Source organism: Coregonus lavaretus (assembly GCF_964263955.1).
Source record: "Coregonus lavaretus genome assembly, chromosome: 7".
Lineage (NCBI taxonomy): Eukaryota > Metazoa > Chordata > Actinopteri > Salmoniformes > Salmonidae > Coregonus > Coregonus lavaretus.
In genome coordinates, this window is record NC_139994.1 from 8,337,225 (window position 1) to 8,361,925 (window position 24,701).

At 46.6% G+C, this 24,701-nt stretch overlaps 1 protein-coding gene across 1 annotated transcript in view; it reads left to right on the top strand.

Moving 5' to 3' along the window:
• kcnh8 (potassium voltage-gated channel, subfamily H (eag-related), member 8) overlaps positions 1–24,701 on the top strand; it is a gene marked incomplete at both ends in the record, with an annotated part of 72,487 nt that overhangs the window by 22,938 nt on the left and 24,848 nt on the right. The window contains 5 exons of the mRNA XM_084164995.1: positions 7,871–8,110; positions 10,195–10,326; positions 17,098–17,243; positions 18,417–18,651; positions 21,187–21,344. Of these exons, the coding sequence (XP_084021121.1) occupies positions 7,871–8,110; positions 10,195–10,326; positions 17,098–17,243; positions 18,417–18,651; positions 21,187–21,344 (911 nt within the window). The remainder of the gene's footprint in view (positions 1–7,870; positions 8,111–10,194; positions 10,327–17,097; positions 17,244–18,416; positions 18,652–21,186; positions 21,345–24,701) is intronic.

Sequence of the window (24,701 nt, forward strand, 5' to 3'; positions counted from 1 at the left end):
ATGGATTCAATAGTTTTTCCCCCTCATCAATCTACACACAATACCCCATAATGACAAAGCAAAAACGGAATGTTATAAATGTTTGCAAAAAAATGGAAATATGACATTTACATAAGTATTCAGACCCTTTACTCAGTACTTTGTTGAAGCACCTTTGGCAGCGATTACAGCCTCAAGTATTCTTTTGTATGATGCTACAAGCTCTCCTATTCTTCTCTGCAGATCCTCTCAAGCTCTGTCAGGTTGGATGGGGAGCATCGCTGCACAGCTATTTTCAGGTCTCTCCAGAGATGTTCGTTCGGGTTCAAGTCCGGACTCTGGCTGGGCCACTCAAGGACATTAAGACACTTGTCCCGAAGCCACTCCTGTGTTGTCTTGGCTGTGTGCTTAGGGCTGTTGTCCTGTTGTCCCCAGTCTGAAGTCCTGAGCGCTCTGAAGCAGGTTTTTATCAAGGGTCTCTCTGTACCTTGCTCCGTTCATCTTTCCCTCGATCCTGACTAGTCTCCCAGTCCCTGCCGCTGAAAAACATCCCCACAGCATGATGCTGCCACCACCATGCTTCACCGTAGGGATGGTGCCAGGTTTCGTCCAGACGTGAGGCTTGGCATTCAGGCCAAAGAGTTCAATCTTGGCTTCATCAGACCAGAGAATATTGTTTCTCATGGTCTGAGAGTCCTTTAGGTGCCTCCAAGCGTGCTGTCATGTGCCTTTTACTGAGGAGTGGCTTCCGTCTGGCCACTCTACCATAAAGGCCTGATTGGTGGAGTGCTGCAGATAGGGTTGTCCTTCTGGAAGTTTCTCCCATCTCCACAGAGGAACTCTGGAGCTCTGTCAGAGTGACCATCGGGTTCTTCATCACCTCCCTGACCAAGGCCCTTCTCCCCCGATTGCTCAGTTTGGCCAGGCGGCCAGCTCTAGGAAGAGTCTTGGTGGTTCCAAACTTACACTTAAGAACGATGGAGGCCACTGTGTTCTTGGGGACTTCAATGCTGCAGAAATATTTTGGTACCCTTCCCCAGATCTGTGCCTCGACACAATCCTATATCGGAGCTCTACAGACAATTCCTTCGACCTCATGGTTTGGTTTTTGCTCTGATATGCACTGTCAACTGTGGGACCTTATACAGACAGGTGTGTGCCTTTCCAAATCATGTCCAATCAATTGAATTTACCACAGGTTGACTCCAATCAAGTTGTAGAAACATCTCAAGGATGATCAATGGGAACAGGATGCACCTTCGCTCAATTTCGAGTCTCACAGCAAAGGGTCTGAATACTTATGTAAATAAGGTATTTCTGTTTTTTATTTTTAATACATTTGCAAAAATGTCTAAAAACCTGTGTTCGCTTTGTCATTTACATTTACATTTTAGTCATTTAGCAGACGCTCTTATCCAGAGCGACTTACAGTTAGTGAGTGCATACATTTTATATATATATATATTTGTTTCATACTGGCCCCCCGTGGGAAACGAACCCACAACCCTGGCGTTGCAAACGCCATGCTCTACAAACATCCCTGCCGGCCATTCCTCCCCTCCCCTGGATGACGCTGGGCCAATTGTGCGCCGCCCCATGGGTCTCCCGGTCGCGGCCGGCTACGACAGAGCCTGGATTCGAACCAGGATCTCTAGTGGCACAGCTAGCACTGCGATGCAGTGCCTGAGACCACTGCGCCACTCGGGAGACTATTATGGGGTAGTACTATGGGGTAGTGGGGTAGTATGTGTAGATTGATGAGGATATATATATATATATATATATATATATATATATATATATATATATATATATAAAACATTTTAGAATAAGGTTGTAATGTATCAAAAGTCTGAATACTTTCCGAATGCACTGTATATACAAAGGTATGTGGACACCCCTACAAATGAGTGGATTTGGCTATTTCAGCCACACCCGTTGCTGACAGGTGTATAAAATCAAGCACACAGCCATGCAATTTCCATAGACAAACATTGGCAGTATAATGGCCTTACTGAAGAGCTCAGTGACTTTCAGCATGGCACCGTCATAGGATGCCACCTTTCCAACATCTCAGTTCGTAAAACTTCTGCCCTGCTAGAGCTGCCCCGGTCAACTGTAAGTGCTGTTATTGTGAAGTGGAAATGTCTAGGAGCAACAATTGCTCAGCCGCAAAGTGGTAGGCCACACAAGCTCACATAATGGGACCGCCGAGTGCTGAAGCGCGTAACACGTAAAAATCATCTGTCCTCGGTTGCAACACACTACCGAGTTCCAAACTGCCTCTGGAAGCGTCAGCACAAGAACTGTTCGCCGGGAGCTTCATGAAATGGGTTTCCATGGCCTAGCAGCCGCACACAAGCCTAAGATCACCATGCACAATGCCAAGCGTCGGCTGGAGTGGTGTAAAGCTCGCCGCCATTGGACTCTGGAGCAGTGGAAATGTGTTCTCTGGAGTGATGAATCACGCTTCACCATCTGGCAGTCCGATGGACAAATCTGGGTTTGGCGGATGCCAGGAGAACGCTACCTGGCTGAATGCATAGTGCTAACTTTAAAGTTTGGTGGAAGAGGAATAATGGTCCGGGGCTGTTTTCCATGGTTTGGGCTAGGCCCCTTAGTTCCAGTGAAGGGAAATCTTAATGCTACAGCATACAATGACATTCTAGATGATTGTGTGCTTCCAACTTTGTGGCAACAGTTTGGGGAAGGCCATTTTTCTATTTCAGCATGACAATGCCCCCGTGCACAAAGCGAGGTCCATATAGAAATAGTTTGTCGAGATCGGTGTGGAAGAACTTGACTGTCCTGCACAGAGCCCTGACCTCAACCCCATCGAACACCTTTGGTATGAATTGGAACACCGACCGTGAGCCAGGCCTAATCTCCCAACATCAGTGACCTCACTAATGCTCTTGTGGCTGAATGGAAGCAAGCCCCTGCAGCAATGTTCCAACATCTAGTGGAAAGCCTTCCCAGAAGAGTGGAGGCTGTTATAGCAGCAAAGGGGGGACAAACTCCATATTAATGCCCATGATTTTGGAATGAGATGTTCGACAAGCAGGTGTCCACATACTTTTGGTGTTGTGGTGTATATAGTGAAATAGAGCAGCGGTGATATGTCCCTTTAAATAATTATTGATTCTCACTGAGCAGAAGTGAGGTATGTGTCCCAAATGACACCCTATTCCCTATGTAGGGAGAGCGACAGGACCCTCTCCCTCTCCCCACCTACCTCTTCCCTCTCCCTCTCCGTCTTCTCCTCTCCCTTTCCCCCTCTCCCTCCTCTCTCCCTCTTCTGACCTCCGTCTCTCTCTCGCTCTCTCTCTCTCTATCTCCGCCTCCCTTTCCCTCTCCCCCTCTCCCTCTTCTGACCTTCCTCCCCTCTTCATCCCTCTCCCTCTCCCTCTTCCCTCCTCTGTCCTTCTCCCCAGCTCCCTCTCCCCCTCCCCCTTTCCCTGTCCCCACCTCCCTCCCCTCTTCCTCCCTCCTCCCTCTCTCCCTCTCTCTTCCTCCATCTCTCCTTCCCTATGGGGGATCTCATGCAGCTGTCAGATAGTGTGAGCACAGGGTGAGATGATCTATGTGGTTACACAGGAGCAATTAGAGAGAGCGAGAGAGAGAGAGAGAGAGAGAGAGAGAGAGAGAGAGAGAGAGAGCGAGAGAGAGAGAGAGAGAGAGAGAGAGAGAGAGAGAGAGAGAGAGAGAGAGAGAGAGAGAGAGAGAGAGAGAGAGAGAGGAGAGAATAAAGAAAGAAAAATGTAAATACAACCTATATTTATCTGTTTGTTTATTTTCCCTTTCATACTTCAACTATTTGCACATTGTTACAACACTGTAAATAGCCAATAATATCACATTTCAAATGTCTATTATTTTACATTTCTTGTGAGTGTAATGTTTACTGTTAATTTCTGATTGTTTATTTCCCTTGTTAATTTCCTGTCTATTTCACTTGCTTTGGCAATGTAAACATATTCTTCCTATGCCAATAAAGCCCTTTCAATTGAATTGAATGGAATTGAGAGAGCGAGAGGGGGAGATGCTAGAAGTGGAGAAGAGTGTTGACATAGGAAGGAGGTTAGAGGAGAAAAGTGGAGAGGACTGTTGATGGAGGGAAGGATGTTAGAGGAGAGAGATCAGTGTGGGGATGGACTGGGTGAATGTGTGAGGTTGGGTTGATATTACAAAATGAGTTGCTTATGATTATTCAAAAGTGTATGCAACCCCCACTGCCCCAAATCAGTCCCATGCCTGGATTCAATCTGGGCCATTAGAGTGCAAGCCACATCCAGATGGGGACACCTGTGTGTGTGTGTGGGCTTGTGTGTGTATCTGTGTGTATCTGTTTGTTTGTGTGTGTGTGTGTGAGAGAGAGAGAGAGAGAGAGAGGGGGAGAGAGATAGAGAGAGAGAGAGAGAGAGAGAGAGAGAGAGAGAGAGAGAGAGAGAGAGAGAGAGAGAGAGAGAGAGAGAGAGAGAGAGAGAGAGAGAGAGAGAGAGAGAGAGAGAGCAGGCAGAGTTAACTGTAATCATTTCAGCCAGCTTCAGCAAAAACAATTTGGCAGTATGATATGCAGACAGTGCTTACAAAGCAGTAAATACATACTGTAAGCTCCGTATGGTGTAGGCAAACCCAGTCAAAAACAGACACGCACTCACGCATGCATGCACACACGTATACACAAATGCACACACACACACACACACACACACACACACACACACACACACACACACACACACACATACACACACACACACACACACACACACACACACACACACACACACACACACACACACACACATACACACACACACACTCACACACACACACATACACACACACACATACACACACACACACACACATACACACACATCTCTTCAGTGAGTCAGAGAGCATGGAGACAGATAGAACTCTGTGTCAATAAAGGAATTATGAAACGGAATGTTTGCATTCCTCCTCGTTGAGGGACATTGTGGTTCTGAAGCGGATTTAAACACAGAATTACCATAGTTTCCTTTGACAAAGGTTGACACGAGACATAAAACAATTACATATCACTGGTGGGAAAAGAGATTGTTGTGGCAGACACACCCTCCACCCACACACGCTCCTCCACTCACCCGCAAACCCTCCTTCCCTCACCCACACACCCTCTTCACCCTCACCTTCACACCCTCCTCACCCTCACCTTCACACCCTCCTCCCCTCACCCACACACCCTCCTCCGCTCACCCACACACGCTCCTCCCCTCACCCACACACCCTCCTCCCCTCACCCACACACCCTCCTCCATTCACACTTCAGTAACTCTCTAATTAGTGCAGGAATGGGCATCTTTGGTCCTCAGGGGCCCAAGTGTCTGTCTGCTAGTTTCTGTTCTCACTCTCAGACCTGCTTTAGATTGGGGAAACAGGTGTGTCACTCTGAGCAATCAGTGACTTAATGGATCAATTAATCTCTAGCCAACAGAGAATGGCTGAATCAGCAGACACTCAGGCCCCTGAGGACTGGAGTTGCCTGAGCCCAACCCTGAACAACAGTGTCTGCAGTGTCAGTTTATACCCTCATACACTATCCACAGTGGCCTAAAGCGGATCCTCACTGTCACAACTATTCATTACCTTGATTCCCTGTCTTGTCTTGACAAGACAACTACTATATCCTGGCCTTCAGACTAGCCTAAATTCACATCATCATCATTAAGTGTATAGTAATAATCTTAGGCTGGGATTCAATCTGATCCGTGATAGATCCGCGTTATAGCGCACTTGACATTTAAAGGTCATTTCCGATTGAGCCGACGTCTGTGGCGTGTTTACTGTGGACGTGATCTCTGTGAACATCGGGGAAAATGCCTTTAAAAGCCGCATTTGTCGGCTGTCCACAGTGCTTTTCATTAGTGCCGGCTAATCAGCCGGTTACTGACTCATTTTCAGCCAGCTACATTTTCCACATCATATTATTAGGCTACTTTTCATTTTAAAGTTTCAATTCGCTAGTCCGTCGAGCCCTCTCCCACTAGAATGAACGATATGCATCTTCTAGTGATCTATTGATAGGCAGTACAGAGCAAGAGGCTAAGCGAGAGGTTTCACTCTCGCCAGAATCTGTCCAAAATAAGCCCAATGCGTTTCTAGGGGCTTATTTTGGACGTAAGATTGTCGCCTGCCTTCTCGCCTTTGGGACAACGACTGCCATTGTTAGGGCGGAGACAGGAGCATCTCGTCATTATATAGCTTACAGATTTCTGACACATTCACTGATTTTCTTTCATGTGTTTCACATACGCGGAGTCGTGGCACATAGGCTATTTACTGTGCGTTGATTGACAACTGAACAGCAACTATTGACTAGTTTATAAAAAGGTGTCGAACTGACTGAATAAATTCGATCTCCTATATCTCTTTGCCATTCATAAATCATGCAACGTGGGTATATGTCCATGGTATCACATCGGGACAAGTAAACCAAAGGATTTCCTAGGTTTCCTTTCCTAGGATGTCGGGTCTTGCCAGACAGTGATACTGAAGTGAGTGACTCTCGTCTCGTCAGTCAGTGTAGCCTACCGAATCGCATCGGTGAGAGAGCAGTTAATTTGTCTCCCTAATTTACATAGGCTACTGGTATGCCTAGGCTTTTGGGCGATTATCTGCAGATAATTTATGAAAACATTCGATTAAGATAGTGAATCATCACTGCAGGAACAATAGGTAGTGGAGAGCATCATTCTGGTCCGAATATGATAATTAGGGCCCTCGCGGAATCCATAAAAGGATATTCAAAAATGTATTGACCTTAGTAGGGAATCAACTAAAAGTATTACAAATTAATTAATTTGGCCAAGTTTATCATATACTGTATGAACAGAATGCATCAGTGATTCGTTTTTCCTGCGACTTTCTGAAGAGGCAACGAGAATGCCCCTGTCTGTGTGTGTGCAGTAGCCGTTAGCGATTAACCTTCTCAAAGAAATGTTAACTACAAAGTAACCTATGCTTACCTGGCAGAATTATATCATGATTATTTACATAAATCCAGTGGGTTTTTGTTTTGCAAACTCTATCATCACAAAAACACTGCTAAACAACAACCTCTTGCTAGGTGTGCAATTAAATTAACGGCTAACTACACCCAAAATTAAAAATCTCTCAGATTTTTCCCAGACCTCAAAAGTGGTCTCCTGATGTGGTTTAAGCATTTTTTGTTCCCCCCCCCCAAAAGTGTGATTTTTAGAGTAAAAAAACAAACAAAACGGAAACCTGAAAAATCAAAACCTTAAATGTATTTTTCAAGATAATGTGGGCTATTTACTTAATTTTTCTGTTTTAATAAAATACATAATTTGAAGAACAAACATCATTGTGGCAATAAAACTGTAAATAAGACTTCAGTCTCAAGAGAAGACAGGTTAAACATTAAAAAAGGTTTAATGTTCTCTTACTTAGAAAATAGTCTGGATCTGAGTACCAAACCGACCCTTCACTGAATGCGAACACATTCGGGGGTGTCTGATTGGTCCAGAAACCAATGGGTTGGGCCAGATACAGTACACATGTGGGTAAAGCGGCGGTTTGAAAATGTGTCATTGGCTTTGATACTCTGATTAGTTAGAGCCCCTCGTCACCACAAACGACTTCAAGGATGGCAGTCTCAGACTAAAGTATGTAGTGAACGACAGAGCAGCGGAATAATTTAGTGTGCGTCGTCAGGCTAGGATTCACTAGAAACCAAACAGAAGAAAACGGACCTAAACGAGGAGGGACTACCTGAACTTGTCCAATAAGAAACTCTCATCTTCATTGCTAAATGTTTTGCTAGGGTGTGCACTAATGAATGCAACCCTGTATTCTAACCTGTCTTTTTCTTTGATTCCACCAGACAGCAACTTCATCCTGGCTAATGCCCAGGTGTCCAAGGCCCAAGGCTTCCCCATCGTCTACTGTTCTGATGGCTTCTGTGAGCTCACAGGCTTCTCCCGCGCTGAGGTCATGCAGAAGAGCTGTGCCTGTAAGTTCCTGTACGGCCCAGAGAGCAGCGAGACCATCATCCTCAGCATCGACGACGCCCTGGATGAACGGAAGGAGTTCAAGGACGAAATCATGTTCTACAAAAAGACCGGTAAGGAAAGGGGTGGGTTTGTCTGTTGAAGTCTGCTAGAGTTGGACTCCACTGCTAATCTCCTGTCTCCTGCACTGATCTGAAGACTCAGGATAGGTGAAAGTGCTCTGACTTGTTCAGGGGGGCATATGGGGGAGGGAATGCTGTCACCTCCAGGTAGGTGTTTGTCCCCCTGTGTGCTTAGGGTGTCAGGTTCTTGTCCAGTTCTGGCATTTAGGTCGCCACAGACTAGTACATGTCCCTATGCCTGGAAATGATTGATTTCCCCCTCCAGGATGGAGAAGCTGTCTTCATTAAAGTATGGGGATTCTAGTGGGGGGATATAGGTAGCACACAGGAGGAGATTTTTCTCTCTTGAGCCAAATGTAAAATGTTCCTGTTTTGATTAATTTAATAGAGTGAGTTAGGTCTGCTCTATAACAAATTAGCATACCCCCTGAGTCCCTTCCCTGTTTCACACCTGGTAGTTTGGTGGATGGGACTACCAACTCTCTGTAACATAGAGGGCAACCAGTGGGTCCATCTCCTTTATACCATGTTTCTTGTAGGATGACAATTGTATTTCTGATTTCTTTGGTGAAGTCCAGGTTCGTGCTCTTTAGGTCAAAGGCAGATGACCTCAGGCCTTGGATATTCCAGGATGAGTCTCAGTCTCTCTCTCTCTCTCTCTCTCTCTCTCTCTCTCTCTCTCTATTGCTCTCTCTGTCTCTGTCTCTGTCTCTGTCTCTGTCTCTGTCTCTGTCTCTGTCTCTGTCTCTCTCTCTCTTTCCCTCTCTCTCCCTATCTCTCTCTCTCTCTCTCTCTCTCTCTCTCTCTCTCTCTCTCTCTCTCTATCACACTCTCTGTCTCTGTCTCTGTCTCTGTCTCCCTCTCTCTCTCTCTCTCTCTCTCTCTCTCTCTCTCTCTCTCTCTCTCTCTCTCTCTCTCTCTCTTTTTCTCTCACTTTGTCTTTTTCTGTTTCTCTTTCTCTCACTCTCTATTTCTTTATTTCGTTCTCTCTTTCTCTCTTTATTTATATCTCTCTCACAAGCACTCTCTGTCTCCCCTCCTTACTTCTATCTCTTATTATCTCTCTCTCCCCCATTCACTCTCTCCTTCTCCCTCCCCCTCTCTCAGTCTTTCATTCGATCTAATCAGAATCATAAAGGGTGGAACAGTAGATGTTTCCCTCTGTCTTTGCCTGTCTGTGACTGTTAATTCAGAATCAGAGGGTTTTCTGTGTGTTTGATGGTGAAGATCTCTCTCTCTGAGAGGATCAAAGAGAGTTGTGTTTGAGACATTACCAGCAGGGAGGTTTGAGAGAGAGAGAGAGAGAGAGAGAGAGAGAGAGAGAGAGAGAGAGAGAGAGAGAGAGAGAGAGCGAACGAGCTCAGCAGGAATCCCCTTCTACACACTATTCTTGCCTGAGAACACATTCATGCCCTGAAGCATACGGACTAACACATTGTATACACTGCACACACAGACACACATGCCCTCACTACACATATTTACATAATTTCACCTCAATATCTCAGATTTGACCATATTTACCAAGATTGCGTCATTCATGCCGAGATCCCCTGACTTAAGGATGGGCTCATTCCTCATTGTATCATTTAAAATCCAAAGTGCTGGAGTACAGAGCCAAAACAACAAAGAATGTGTCACTGTCCAAATACTTTTGGACCTCGCTGTATTTTCATGATTCAGAGTACAATGTGTCATCTGTACCACGTAACTTGATTTGTAATGTGACAATAACATGTGCAGTGTATGATAGATAGACCATGTTGAAGATCTGAATCTGTACTTTAATAAACCCAAAACAGAAAACCAACCAATCAGAAGTTGAGCTTCATAACAGATGATTGGTCACATATAGCATGTATGTACTGTAGTATGACTCGGGGCCGAAGTGTCCCTCAGGTACAGATCTAGGATCAGCTTCCCCTCCCCCAATCCTAACCTTAACCATCAGTGGGGGAAATGCAAAACTGACCCAAGATCAGCATCTAGGGGCAACTTTACCCTACTCCGCTGTGTGCTTATCATGTGTATAATGTGTGTGTGTGTGTGTGTGTGTGTGTGTGTGTCTACTGCAGCGTTGTTGTTCTGGTGCCTGCTGGAAATTGTCCCTATTAAGAATGAGAAGGGAGACGTGGTGCTCTTCCTGGCATCATTTAAAGACATCACAGACAACAAGGCCAAGACCATCCCAGAGGGCAAGAGAGAAGGTTAGTGTGTGTGTGTGCGTGTGTACCTGTGTGTACATGTGTGTGTGCAAGAGTGTTCATCTTAGTGTTGTGTCTGTTGCGTGTCTGTGTGTTCGTGTGTGTGTGAGTGAGTGTGTGTGTGTTTGCGTATGTGTGGCTAGTGTTCCTCTTCGTGGTGTGTTTGTTGTATGTGTATGTGTTCGTTACAGGAGGCTGGTGGCACCTTAATTGGGGAGGACGGGCACCTGGTAATGGCTGGAGCGGAAAAAGTGGAACGGTATCAACAACATCAACCACATGGTTTCCATGGTTTCTAGGCGTTTGATGCCATTGCATTCGCTCCGTTCCAACCATTATTATGAGCCATCCTCCCCTCAGCAGCCTCCACTGGTGTGCGTGTGCGTGCGTGTGCGTGCGCGCGTGTGTGTGTGTGTGTGTCATGTATTAGTGTCTAATTACTTTCATTAATGTAAATAACAACAAAACAACAAATCAAAAACATGCTTTATTTTTACTGACATAATGATGTACTTTTTACACAAAGAAAAAGGCTGATGCTTTTAGTGAAAGATAAAAGCATGGAATAATGACTGTGGATTTGTCATATTATTCTACATTAAATCTGCATGGTAATTCTCAAACATTAGCATTTTAAAGGTGGTCAGCATTGGTACTGAGATAACAGAAAACACAGCTCTGCAGAAGGGTGTGTTTTCATCTGTATGGCTAAAGCAATGCACAGGTCATCTCAGTCCAGGAAAGGGAAACCCATCTTAACACACCCATACACTCTCACAACAAGATCTCACGGTTTTACCAATTTGACTTCAGATTCTGACGTTTATCCACGTTTCTCCAAACTACACATTTTGAAGTTGCTCCAAATGTCAAATTTCGAAGTGTTTATGACACCCTGGGTGGACTCCTGCTCAGCATCATTCCGTTTCTCCAAATGTCACATTTCAAAGTTAAGGAGATTCTCTGGTACGTTTGTATACTTTTTAGCCAGGAGTTCTGAAAGTAGCGCTCACGAGTCGCCCAAAAATGAATGGGTGTAGACAAAGAAGAGCTCTCCGTAGTAGTACCAAAACATTCAAGGGCCATTTTCTCAAAAGTGAGGTTACAAGTTTATCAACTTTCAAAGCAGAATTACTTTCCCATTGTTCCTCAACTGTAGTGTATGATACACCATTTTCTAGCTCTGAGTCTCTACTTTTATCCAATGTAAAAAACACTTTCAAATGTTGCTACATAAGACCGATTGGAGCCTGTCGGTCACGTATGTGCACCACTTCATTGCTCTCTCTCTCTCTGCTGTGTCCACTGAGTCGTTGGGCCCGCCCTGCAACTTCATTGGATAATGCTGGGCAGGCCTCTTAATGCTGTTCCAGATGTCCTCAGGACATGGACAGACGTCCAATTTCGAAGTCAATCTTGAGCGATCTGCCTGCGCACGCAGACACACACACACACACACACACAAACACACACACACACACACACACACACACACACACACACACACACACACACACACACACACACACACACACACACACACACACACAAACAGACACACACACACACTCTCACGCACACACACATACACACTCACACACACTCAGTGATAACCCAATTAGTTCACACTTGGTCTGGCCTTCAGGCAGATTGGACAATGTGTGCCGAACAGGGGAACCCAAGCTTTCTGTTGTCAACAACCCCTCCCTACCTCCCTCCTTCCCAACTTCGCTCCCTTTGAATCGCACACAGACAAACACACACACACACACACACACACACACACACACACACACACACACACACACATACAGTGATAACCAAGTTCACACTTGGTCTGGCCTTCAGGCAGATTGGACAGGGGAACCCAATCTCTCTGTCGTCAACAACCCCTCCTTCCCTCTCTCCCTCTGTCCCTCTCTCCCTTCTCCCTCTCTCTCTCCCACCCTCCTTCCCACATTTGCTCCATTTTCATTTGTGTCTCTCTCCCCCTCTCTCTTTCTCTTGCATTCTCTCTACCTCAGTCTCTCCCAATTTCCCTCTCTTTCCTTCTCTCTCTTCCTCTCTCACTATCTGTCCCTCCCTCCCCATCTCTCCCTACCTACCTATTTGTCCCTCCCTCCCCATATCTCCCTCCCCCTTCCCCATATCTCCCTACCTACCTCTCTGTCCCTCCCTCCCTCCCCCATCTCTCCCTACCTACCTCTCTGTCCCTCCCTCCCTCCCCCATCTCTCCCTACCTACCTCTCTGTCCCTCCCTCCCTCCCTCCCCCATCTCTCCCTACCTACCTCTCTGTCCCTCCCTCCCTCCCCATCTCTCCCTACCTACCTCTCTGTCCCTCCCTCCCCATATCTCCCTCCCCACCTCTCTGTCCCTCCCTCCCTCCCCCATATCTCCCTACCTACCTCTCTGTCTCTCCCTCTCCCATCTCTCCCTACCTACCTCTCTGTCCCTCCCTCCCTCCCTCCCCATATCTCCCTACCTACCTCTCTGTCCCTCCCTCCCTCCCTCTCCCATCTCTCCCTACCTACCTCTCTGTCCCTCCCTCCCCATCTCTCCCTACCCACCTCTCTGTCCCTCCCTCCCTCTCCCATCTCTTCCTACCCACCTCTCTGTCCCTCCCTCCCTCTCCCATCTCTTCCTACCTACCTCTCTGTCCCTCCCTCCCCCCCCATCTCTCCCTACCTACCTCTCTGTCCCTCCCTCCCTCCCTCCCCCATCTCTCCCTACCTACCTCTCTGTCCCTCCCTCCCCCCTTCCCCATATCTCCCTACCTACCTCTCTGTCCCTCCCTCCCTCCCCCATCTCTCCCTACCTACCTCTCTGTCCCTCCCTCCCTCCCCCATCTCTCCCTACCTACCGCTCTGTCCCTCCCTCCCCATCTCTCCCTACCTACCTCTCTGTCCCTCCCTCCCCATATCTCCCTCCCCACCTCTCTGTCCCTCCCTCCCTCCCCCATATCTCCCTACCTACCTCTCTGTCTCTCCCTCTCCCATCTCTCCCTCCCCACCTCTCTGTCCCTCCCTCCCTCCCCCATATCTCCCTACCTACCTCTCTGTCTCTCCCTCTCCCATCTCTCCCTACCTACCTCTCTGTCCCTCCCTCCCCCCCTCCCCCATCTCTCCCTACCCACCTCTCTGTCCCTCCCTCCCTCCCCATATCTCCCTACCTACCTCTCTGTCCCTCCCTCCCCCCCTCCCCCCCTCCCCCATCTCTCCCTACCTACCTCTCTGTCCCTCCCTCCCTCCCTCCCCATATCTCCCTACCTACCTCTCTGTCCCTACCTCCCTCCCTCTCCCATCTCTCCCTACCCACCTCTCTGTCCCTCCCTCCCTCTCCCATCTCTCCCTACCTACCTCTCTGTCCCTCCCTCCCTCCCTCCCCATCTCTCCCTACCTACCTCTCTGTCCCTCCCTCCCTCCCCCATCTCTCCCTACCTACCTCTCTGTCCCTCCCTCCCCCCTCCCCCATCTCTCCCTACCTACCACTCTGTCCCTCCCTCCCCATCTCTCCCTACCTACCACTCTGTCCCTCCCTCCCCATATCTCCCTACCTACCTCTCTGTCCCTCCCTCCCCCCCTCCCCCATCTCTCCCTACCTACCTCTCTGTCCCTCCCTCCCCATCTCTCCCTACCTACCTCTCTGTCCCTCCCTCCCCCCCTCCCCCATCTCTCCCTACCTACCTCTCTGTCCCTCCCTCCCCATCTCTCCCTACCTACCTCCCTGTCCCTCACTCCCTCCCCCATTACTCCCTACCTACCGTTCTGCCCCCCCTCTCCTCTTCCCATATCTCTCTTTCTTTATCCTGCCTATCTCTCACTTTATCTCTCTTTCCCTCTCTACTCTCCATACCTCCTCCTCTCTCCCCCACTGTCTGACCTCCCTGGTTCTAAAGTGAGGGGACATTCATTAGATCAGAAAATAAGAGTATCTCTGTCTCTGTGGTACTACCGTTTCCCGTCCCCCAAAGCTCCCTGGCTTTATGGATGAGTTCCGTCTGTTCGCCTCATCTGGGGTCCACACAAACACACACATACACACACACACACACACACACACACATGCATTGCTCGCTTGCACAGATGCACGCACAAACACACACACACACACACACACACACACACACACACATGCATTGCTCGCTTGCACAGATGCACGCACAAACACACACACACACACACACACACACACACACACACACACACACACACACACACACACACACACACACACACACACACACACACACACACACACACACACACACACACACACACACACACACACACACACACACACACACACACACACACACAGACACACCACACACACATTATACACATGATAAGCATACAGTGGAGTAGGGTAAAGTTGCCCCCAGACACAGACACTCAAAAGCAGTTATCACCTTGGTGCCGGGGGAAGGACCAGATATTACTGATATCTCCCTAGAGCAACACTGGCCTCATCTTCTCCTGTGGGTTGTCTCTGGACAGAGATCCTGTGTGTGTGTGTGTGTGTGTGTGTGTGTGTGTGTGTGTGTGGTAGTCCGAACCTCACTAGCAATAAAACGCCTACTCTTAATACCTCTGTCCTCTATCAGAGACAAACACACACACTCACACACTCACACTCTCACACACTCATGCCTAGCCCCAACTTATAGTCCTCTATAACAAATCAGTAGGCCTTACCTATCCCACCACACTAAAATAGCACAATTATTTTGTTTTTTGGAAGACAGGGTCAAACTTCAGAACAGTTTTGTATAGAGACCCACACTTTGTCATTACAGACCAATAGTTTGAGCTGAAAAGTAGAAACCAAAGGGGCCATGATTACTTTTTTCTTTAATTTCAAGAAAATGTCTAAATGTTTGTGTGTGTGTAAATTACCCCTTCTGTTACATTAGCCAGGTTACCCGTGATACAAGTCAGTATTCATTTACATAACATTACATTTACATTTACATCATTTAGCAGACGCTCTTATCCAGAGAATAGACTAAATGGCATAACCAAGCCACTGACAGAGAGAAGAAAGGATGAAGCTACGATGGACTGAAGATGTTAGCGATCATTATTAGTCTGTGATTGTACAATAATCATCACGATCAACCACTACATTATTTCCAACATGGTTTTCTTTCATCTGGTAGATTTCTTGGAAATGCATCGATCTCTCTCTCTCAATCTCTAAGGCAAAAGCTGTTGGATGTTACAGATAAAGGCCTATAGAACAAAGTCTCTTTTAAATCAGTTCTGAGAAGGTGTTTAGTATAGAACTCTGATGGGGACACTGGACTGGATGTCTGGACGCAGCACTAAAGGCCATCATTGGACTCATTGGATATTGGACATTATAGTAGCCTTTATCCTCTCCACTGTTGGCTGTTGTGTAAATCTCTCCCTCCATCCCTCTCCCTCCATCCCTCTCCCTCCATCCCTCTCCCTCTTCTTCCAATGAGGCAGAGGGGTGTTCCAGAGGGAAGAGTTGTCCAGCAGTCAAACTCCCATCAACTCCACCACATTATCTCTTATTATTTATCATATTTATCATCACAATAAATCACTTTCAAACAGTAGAAAATAGAAAACTGTTTTAAAACCTAGAAAACCAAAACAATAAAGTCGAGTGAGTGAGCATAGCTGGCAGGGATCGCTGAGGTGAAAAGGCAGGGAGGAGGACAGCACTTGGGAAGGCGGTAAAGAGTTGGTCGGCATCAGGGTTTGTGATTGGTCAAGCTGGGTCGGTCCTCCGAGTGTGATTGGCTGGGGTTGACAGGGCCCTCCTGCCGGTTGGTGCTGGGGGTTGGGGTGTATGGTGGCGGGGCTTCGCTGATGATGCTGGCAGAGTCTCCACCCTCAGAGAGAGGAGGAGGGAGGAGGGGGAGAAGGGCGTGGCAGGAGGGGCGAGAAATGTCCATGGCGTCGCTCTGGGCAACCTCGCTGTACGGAGGAGGTTTTAGGTCATCAGCTCCGGAGACGGCTCCGTATGGTGGAGGCATGTCCATGTGAGAGAAGGATGCTGCCGGGGGGAGAGAGGTGGAAGGCTCGCCCACTGACTCCTCATCCTGAACCCCATACCAACTGGGCCAGATAGATGTATTCGGTCTCTCACACGTCTGATGCAGATAGGCCCTCCCTCCCATGATGACTATCTGGGCATTACGAGGGTTGCTGAGGGTTGTATTCGACGTCCATCCATGTCTGAGGACGTCAGGAGATCACGTGTAAACTGGCCACTGGCAAAATAGGTTTCGATTTTGCTAGGGTGTTGTGGATGGTGATCGCGGATGGGCGTAAGCATCAGCCTCTGGTTCCAAAGGTTGCAAGTTTGAATCCAGCGATTGAAAGTTGTTTTTGATATTTTTGTTTTAAGCCTATCCCAAACCTTAACCCTTACCTTAACCATTCAGAGTTAATGCCTAACCTTAAGAATTCAGAGTTCATGCTTAAACTTAACCTTAAACACTTTGACATTTTACGTTTGGAACAACTTAGAAATTTGACGTTTGAGAAAGATGGATAAATGTCTCATTCTGATGCGAGACTGTGAGAGCTGGTGGGTTGCATATTCATTCTCACTGTAACCAATGTTGGAGATAAAGCATTTAATCTAAACATAATTATTTCCCCCTATATTTTTTCTCTTAATTTTTCTATGAGCTTTTCCAGGGGGCCATGCGCTTTGATTGTACAGTAATACAGTGTGTGTGTGTGTGTGTGTGTGTGTGCATGCCTGCGTCTGTACGTGCTTGTGTGTGTGTGCAGAACGCCGACAAGGGCGTCTGAAGACTGGCTCTTCGTTCAGCTCGACTCGTCTGCGGAGCAGTACTGTACTCTACCACATCTCTGGTCACCTCCACAGCAAAGACAACACGAAGAAGAAGAAGAAGAGCAAGATTAAACTCAACAAGGTAAGACACACCCTAACAACCAACACTACACCCTAACAACCAACACTACACCCTAACAACCAACACTACACCCTAACAACCAACACTACACCCTAACAACCAACACTATACCCTAACAACCAACCCTACACCCTAACAACCAACACTATACCCTAACAACCAACACTACACCCTAACAACCAACATTACACCCCAACAACCAACACTACACCCTAACAACCAACACTATACCCTAACAACCAACACAACACCCTAACAACCAGCACTATACCCTAACAGCTAACACTACACACCACAACAACTAACACTACACACCATAGCAACCAACACTACACACCCTAACAACCAACACTACACACCATAACAACTAACACTACACACCCTAACAACCAACACTACACACCCTAACAACCAACACTACACACCCTAACAACCAACACTAAACACCCTAACAACCAACACTACACACCCTAACAACCAACACTACAGACCCTAACAACCAACACTACACACCATAACAACACCCACCCCCACAACATTACAGTTCTACCTAGCTCAGATGTTTTATGAAAGGGGCAATCTGCGATGGCTACATCCATTTTTGGACTTTTGAATTAATTATATACTGTATAGCCATTGATTCTTGAAGAATACAACTTATAAATCCCTCATGAGCTTAGTTCAACTTTCGTACCCCATTAGAACCCCCAAAATATGCTTGTTTTACTCCATTGTCTGTCAAACAAACTATGTATAGCTTTAAAACATGGTTAAAACTGTTATTTTGATCTGATGCATGGTCAGTCCTTGTATCCATAGCTCTGTCTATGAATAGTTAAATTTCTCCAGCCCCATCCCTTAGCTGTTAACCAAAACAGTAGCGGGTTTTTTGAACTGCAGATTTCCTTTTTAAAGATCTGTCATTGTTTTTTAGATATTCTTCATATCTCCTTTGATTAAGCAACATGTTTTTGATAACAACCCTAACTCACCAACACACATATACTTTACGCAAACAGATTTCTTTGCATCCCAAATGTATTATGGATCCCTCCTTCTATCTCCTTTCATACAATCAGAATGTGTTCCCCTCTACTTTCACCCAATCAGATTGTGTTCCCCTCTACTTTCCTCCAATCAGAACGTGTGTCCCCTCTCCTTTCATCCAATCAGAATGTGTTTGGGGACCCCCCTGCTCTGCCGGAGTACAAGGTGGCGGATGCCAAGAAGTCTAAGTTCATCCTGCTTCACTTCAGCACCTTCAAGGCGGGCTGGGATTGGCTGATCCTGCTGGCCACCTTCTACGTTGCCGTGACAGTGCCCTACAACGTCTGCTTCATCGGAGACGATGACCTCACTAGGAGCACTACAGTCAGCGACATCGCCGTGGAGATACTCTTTATTATAGGTATAGGGGAGGGTCATACAGTGCCTTGCAAAAGTATTCATCCCCCTTGGCGTTTTTCCTATTTTGTTGCATTACAACCTGTAATTTAAATTGATTTTTATTTGGATTTCATGTAATGGACATACACAAAATAGTCCAAATTGGTGAAGTGAAATGAAAAAAAAAGACTTGTTTCAAAAATTTCAAAACAATAAATAACGGAAAAGTGGTGCGTGCATATGTATTCACCCCCTTTGCTATGAAGCCCCTAAATAAGATCTGGTGAAACCAATTACCTTCAGAAGTAACATAATTAGTTAAATAAAGTCCAACTGTGTGCAATCTAAGTGTCACATGATCTGTCACATGATCTCAGTATATATACACCTGTTCTGAAAGGCCCCAGAGTCTGCAACACCACTAAGCAAGGGGCACCACCAAGCAAGCGGCACCATGAAGACCAAGGAGCTCTCCAAACAGGTCAGGGACAAAGTTGTGGAGAAGTACAGATCAGGGTTGGGTTATAAATAAATATCCAAAACTTTGAACATCCCACGGAGCACCATTAAATCCATTATAAAAAAATTGAAAGAATATGGCACCACAACAAACCTACCAAGAGAGGGCCGCCCACCAAAACTCACGGCCCAGGCAAGGAGGTTATTAATCAGAGAGGCAACAAAGAGACCAAAGATAATCCTGAAGGAGCTGCAAAGCTCCACAGCGGAGATTGAAGTATCTGTCCATAGGACAACTTTTTAGCCATACACTCCACAGAGCCGGGCTTTACGGAAGAGTGGCCAGAAAAAAGCCATTGCTTAAAGAAAAAAATAAGCAAACACATTTGGTGTTCGCCAAAAGGCATGTGGGAGACTCCCCAAACATATGGATGAAGGTACTCTGGTCAGATGACACAAAAATTGAGCTTTTTGGTCATCAAGGAAAATGTCTGGTGCAAACCCAACACCTCTCATCACCCGAGAACACCATCCCCACAGTGAAGCATGGTGGTGGCAGCATCATGCTGTGGGGATGTTTTTCATCGGCAGGGACTGGGAAACTGGTCAGAATTGAAGGAATGATGGATGGCGCTAAATACAGGGAAATTCTTGAGGGAAACCTGTTTCAGTCTTCCAGAGATTTGAGACTGGGACGGAGGTTCACCTTCCAGCAGGACAATGACCCTAAGCATACTGCTAAAGCAACACTTGAGTGGTTTAAGGGGAAACATTTAAATGTCTTTGAATGGCCTAGTCAAAGCCCAGACCTCAATCCAATAGAGAATCTGTGGTATGACTTAAAGATTGCTCTACACCAGCGGAACCCATCCATCTTGAAGGAGCTGGAGCAGTTTTGCCTTGAAGAATGGGCAGAAATCTCAGTGGTTTGATGTGCCAAGCTTATAGAGACTTACCCCAAGAGACTTGCAGCTGTAATTGCTGCAAAAGGTGGCTCTACAAAGTATTGACTTTGGGGGGGGGGAATAATTTTATTCATAAAGAAGTTATGCACGCTCAAGTTTTCTGGTTTTTTTCTCTTATTTCTTATTTGTTTCACAATAAAAAAATATTTTGTATCTTCAAAGTGGTAGGCATGTTGTGTAAATCAAATGATACAAACCCCCAAAATATCAATTTGAATTCCAGGTTGTAAGGCAACAAAATAGGAAAAATGCCAAGGGGGGTGAATACTTTCGCAAGCCACTGTATGTGTATGTGGGAGGGGGGTTGCGTGGCATGGGGTTAGGGTTATGGTTGGGTTGGGGTTAGGCTTAGGCTTAGGGTTAAGGTTAGGCTTTGGATAGGGACAGTGTTATGGTTAAGGACAGTGTTAGGGTCAGGGAAAGTGTTAGGGTTAGGGACAGTGTGTATAGTTAGTGTTAGGGACAGTGTGTATAGTTCGGGGTACAGCAGCTCAGTAACCTCAATAACACTAATAGTGTATTTGTGTGTACTGTTACATTCCCGAAGGACAAACTCAACATTTCATCGCTCACAGAAAAGTCACTTCGACAACAAAACAAAACAGAAAGGGGTTCAAAATTGGTTGAAAGACACCCATGAAAGTCGGAAAGTAACTGATAAGGGGTTTCTAAAAGACACCCACTATGAGTGCCCAATAAATTTGCATCAGAGGAAAAACTAAAGGAAAACAACTCACACCGATTTAGGATAGGGAGTAAAACTAATATGAATCACAACAAACAAAACTCAGGTTTATTTTTGGCTAACTAAAGTGGAAGCACTAACGTGAGGTGTAGCTCTCCCAACGTCGCCTCTCCCTGATGCACTGGGCCAGTAGGTCTTAAATACCAGTTGGGCCAGCACAGGTGAAACATTTCCTCACTAATGAGCTCACTCTCTGGGCCAGCACAGGTGAAACACATACTGAATAACGAGGTGTCAGTTTGTTTAAGCTAACATGCTAACGTGCTAACCAACTTCGAAATGGATAGAGAAACCAAAACAGTACTTATTACATAATCTTACAGTAAGTCATGGATATGTAACCTTACACCCACCCCTCTCTCCCTTTCTCTCCCTCTCTTCCTCCCAGACATTGTTTTCAGTTTTCGTACCACGTACGTGAGTAAGTCTGGTCAGGTGATTTTCAGCGCGCGGTTGATCTGCATCCACTACATGACCACGTGGTTTATCATTGACCTGGTCGCCGCGCTGCCCTTTGACCTCCTCTATGCCTTCAAAGTCAGCGTGGTGAGTCTTCTGATTGGTTACCCTATAGCGGTCCGATAGCCAATGAAATCACTGTGATGCTGGGTGGTGTTTTGTCATTAATTTAAAGGGGAAATTAAATGTTTTGGAAAGCATGGGTGAGGTTTTTTGCCAAATCACTGAAAAATACATATTAAAACCAAGCACATTCCATCTCACATTTGTTATGGGATCAATACCTAAAGCAATCAACATGATAATAATTTTATTCATAAAGAACTTTTACATTTTACAGTTTAGTCATTTAGCAGATGCTCTTATCCAGAGCGACTTACAGTCATACTGGATACATTTTCATACTAGCCCCCCGTGGGAAACGAACCCACAACCCTGGCGTTGCAAGCGCCATGCTCAAAGCACTAAAACATGGTAGCTCAGTTGGTAGAGCATGGCGCTTGCAACGCCAGGGTTGTGGGTTCGTTTCCCATGGGGGGCCAGTATGAAAATGTATGCACTCACTAACTGTAAGTCGCTCTGGATAAGAGCGTCTGCTAAATGACTAAAATGTACAAATGTTAATCACAAGATTGTGTTTGTAATGGAACATCATATAATTAAGCAATAATGCCAAGGAGGTGTGGTATAAGGCCAATATACCACGGCTAAGGGTTGTTCTTACACACAACGCGGAATGCCTGGATACAGCCCTTAGCCGTGGTATATTGGCCATATACCACAAACTCCCGAGGTGCCTTATTGCTATTATAAACTGTTTACCAACGTAATTAGAAGAGTAAAAATGAATGTTTTGTCATACCCATGGTATACGGTCTGATATACCACAGCTTTCGGCCAATCACCATCCAGGGCTCGAATCACCCAGTTTATAACTGTTTTATATGAGTGTCTCTTGATTTATTGGTAATTTGATACATCCACTATCTAATACAGTGGTATTGTATTTACAGTACCCAGGATGAGACACAACTGGCATTTTAAAATAATGGATAGCATTGATTACTTTATAACACACAGGAACTGGTGGTTTTCCTGCATGTGTTTCTGTGTATTAATTTCATATACAGCACAAGGAACACAGTTCCATCACATTGTGCCATCAGAGACTTTACTGTTCTAGTATAATAATACACTATATACAAAAGTATTTGGAAACCCCTTCAAATGAGTGGATTCGGCTATTTCAGCCACACCCGTTGCTGACAGGTGTATACAATTGAGCACACCGCCATGCAATCTCCATAGACAAACATTGCCAGTAGAATGGCCTTACTGAAGAGCTCAGTGACTTTCAACGTGGCTCCGTCATAGGATGCCACCTTTCCAACAAGTCAGTTCGTAAAATGTTTGCCCTGCAAAGTGATAGGCCACACTAGCTCACAGAATGGGACAGCCGAGTGCATGTAAAAATCGTCTGTCCTCGGTTGCAACACTCCCTACCGAGTTCCAAACTGCCTCTGGAATCAACGTCAGCACAAGAACTGTTAGTCGGGAGCTTCATGAAATGGGTTTCCATGGCCGACCAGCCGCACACAAACCTAAGATCACCATGCGCAATGCCAAGCGTCGGCTGGAGTGGTGAAAAGCTCAGCGCCATTGGACTCTGGAGCAGTGGAAACGCGTTCTCTGGAGTGATGAATCATGCTTCACCATCTGGCAGTCCGACGGATGAATCTGGGTTTGGCGGATGCCAGGAGAACGCTACCTGCCCCAATGCATAGTGCCAACTGTAAAGTTTGGTGGAGGAGGAATAATGGTCAGGGGCTGTTTTTCATGGTTCGGGCTAGGCCCCTTAGTTCCAGTGAAGGGAAATCTTAACGCTACACCATACAATGACATTCTAGACGATTCTGTGCTTCCAACTTTGTGGCAACAGTTTGGGGAAGGCCCTTTCCTGTTTCAGCATGACAATGCCCCTGTGAACAAAGCGAGGTCCATACAGAAATGGTTGGTCGAGATAGGTGTGGAAGAACTTGACTGGCCTGCACAGAGCCCTGTTCTCAACCCCATCGAAGACCTTTGGGATGAATTGGAACGCCGGCTGTGAGCCAGGCCTAATCACCCAACATCAGTGCCCGACCTCACTAATGTTCTTGTGGCTGAATGGAAGCACGTCCCATTTACATTTACATTTACATCATTTAGCAGACGCTCTTATCCAGAGCGACTTACAAATAGGTGCATTCACCTTATAGCCAGTGGGATAACCACTTTACAATGTTTTTTTTTTTTTTTTTTTTTTTGGGGGGGGGGGGGGGGGGGGTAGAAGGATTACTTTATCCTATCCCAGGTATTCCTTAAAGAGGTGGGGTTTCAAATGTCTCCGGAAGGTGGTGAGTGACTCCGCTGTCCTGGCATCGTGAGGGAGCTTGTTCCACCATTGGTGTGCCAGAGCAGCGAACAGTTTTGACTGGGCTGAGCGGGAACTATGCTTCCGCAGAGGTAGGGGAGCCAGCAGGCCAGAGGTGGATGAACGCAGTGCCCTCGTTTGGGTGTAGGGACTGATCAGAGCCTGAATGTACGGAGGTGCCGTTCCCCTCACAGCTCCGTAGGCAAGCACCATGGTCTTGTAGCAGATGCGAGCTTCAACTGGAAGCCAGTGGAGTGTGCGGAGGAGCGGGGTGACGTGAGAGAACTTGGGAAGGTTGAACACCAGACGGGCTGCGGCATTCTGGATGAGTTGTAGGGGTTTAATGGCACAGGCAGGGAGCCCAGCCAACAGCGAGTTGCAGTAATCCAGATGGGAGATGACAAGTGCCTGGATTAGGACCTGTGCCGCTTCCTGTGTAAGGCAGGGTCGTACTCTTCGAATGTTGTAGAGCATGAACCTACAGGATCGGATCACCGCCTTGATGTTAGCGGAGAACGACAGGGTGTTGTCCAGGGTCACGCCAAGGCTCTTCGCACTCTGGGAGGAGGACACAACGGAGTTGTCAACCGTGATGGCGAGATCATGGAACGGGCAGTCCTTCCCCGGGAGGAAGAGCAGCTCCGTCTTGCCGAGATTCAGCTTGAGGTGGTGATCCGTCATCCATACTGATATGTCTGCCAGACATGCAGAGATGCGATTCGCCACCTGGTTATCAGAAGGGGGAAAGGAGAAGATTAGTTGTGTGTCGTCAGCGTAGCAATGATAGGAGAGGCCATGTGAGGATATGACAGAGCCAAGTGACTTGGTGTATAGCGAGAATAGGAGAGGGCCTAGAACTGAGCCCTGGGGGACACGAGTGGTGAGAGCACGTGGTCCCCACAGCAATGTTCCAACATCTAGTGGAAAGCCTTCCCAGAAGAGTGGAGGCAGTTATAGCATCAAAGGGGGGACCAACTCCATATTAATGCCCATGATTTTGGAATGAGATGTTCGACGAGCAGGTATCCACA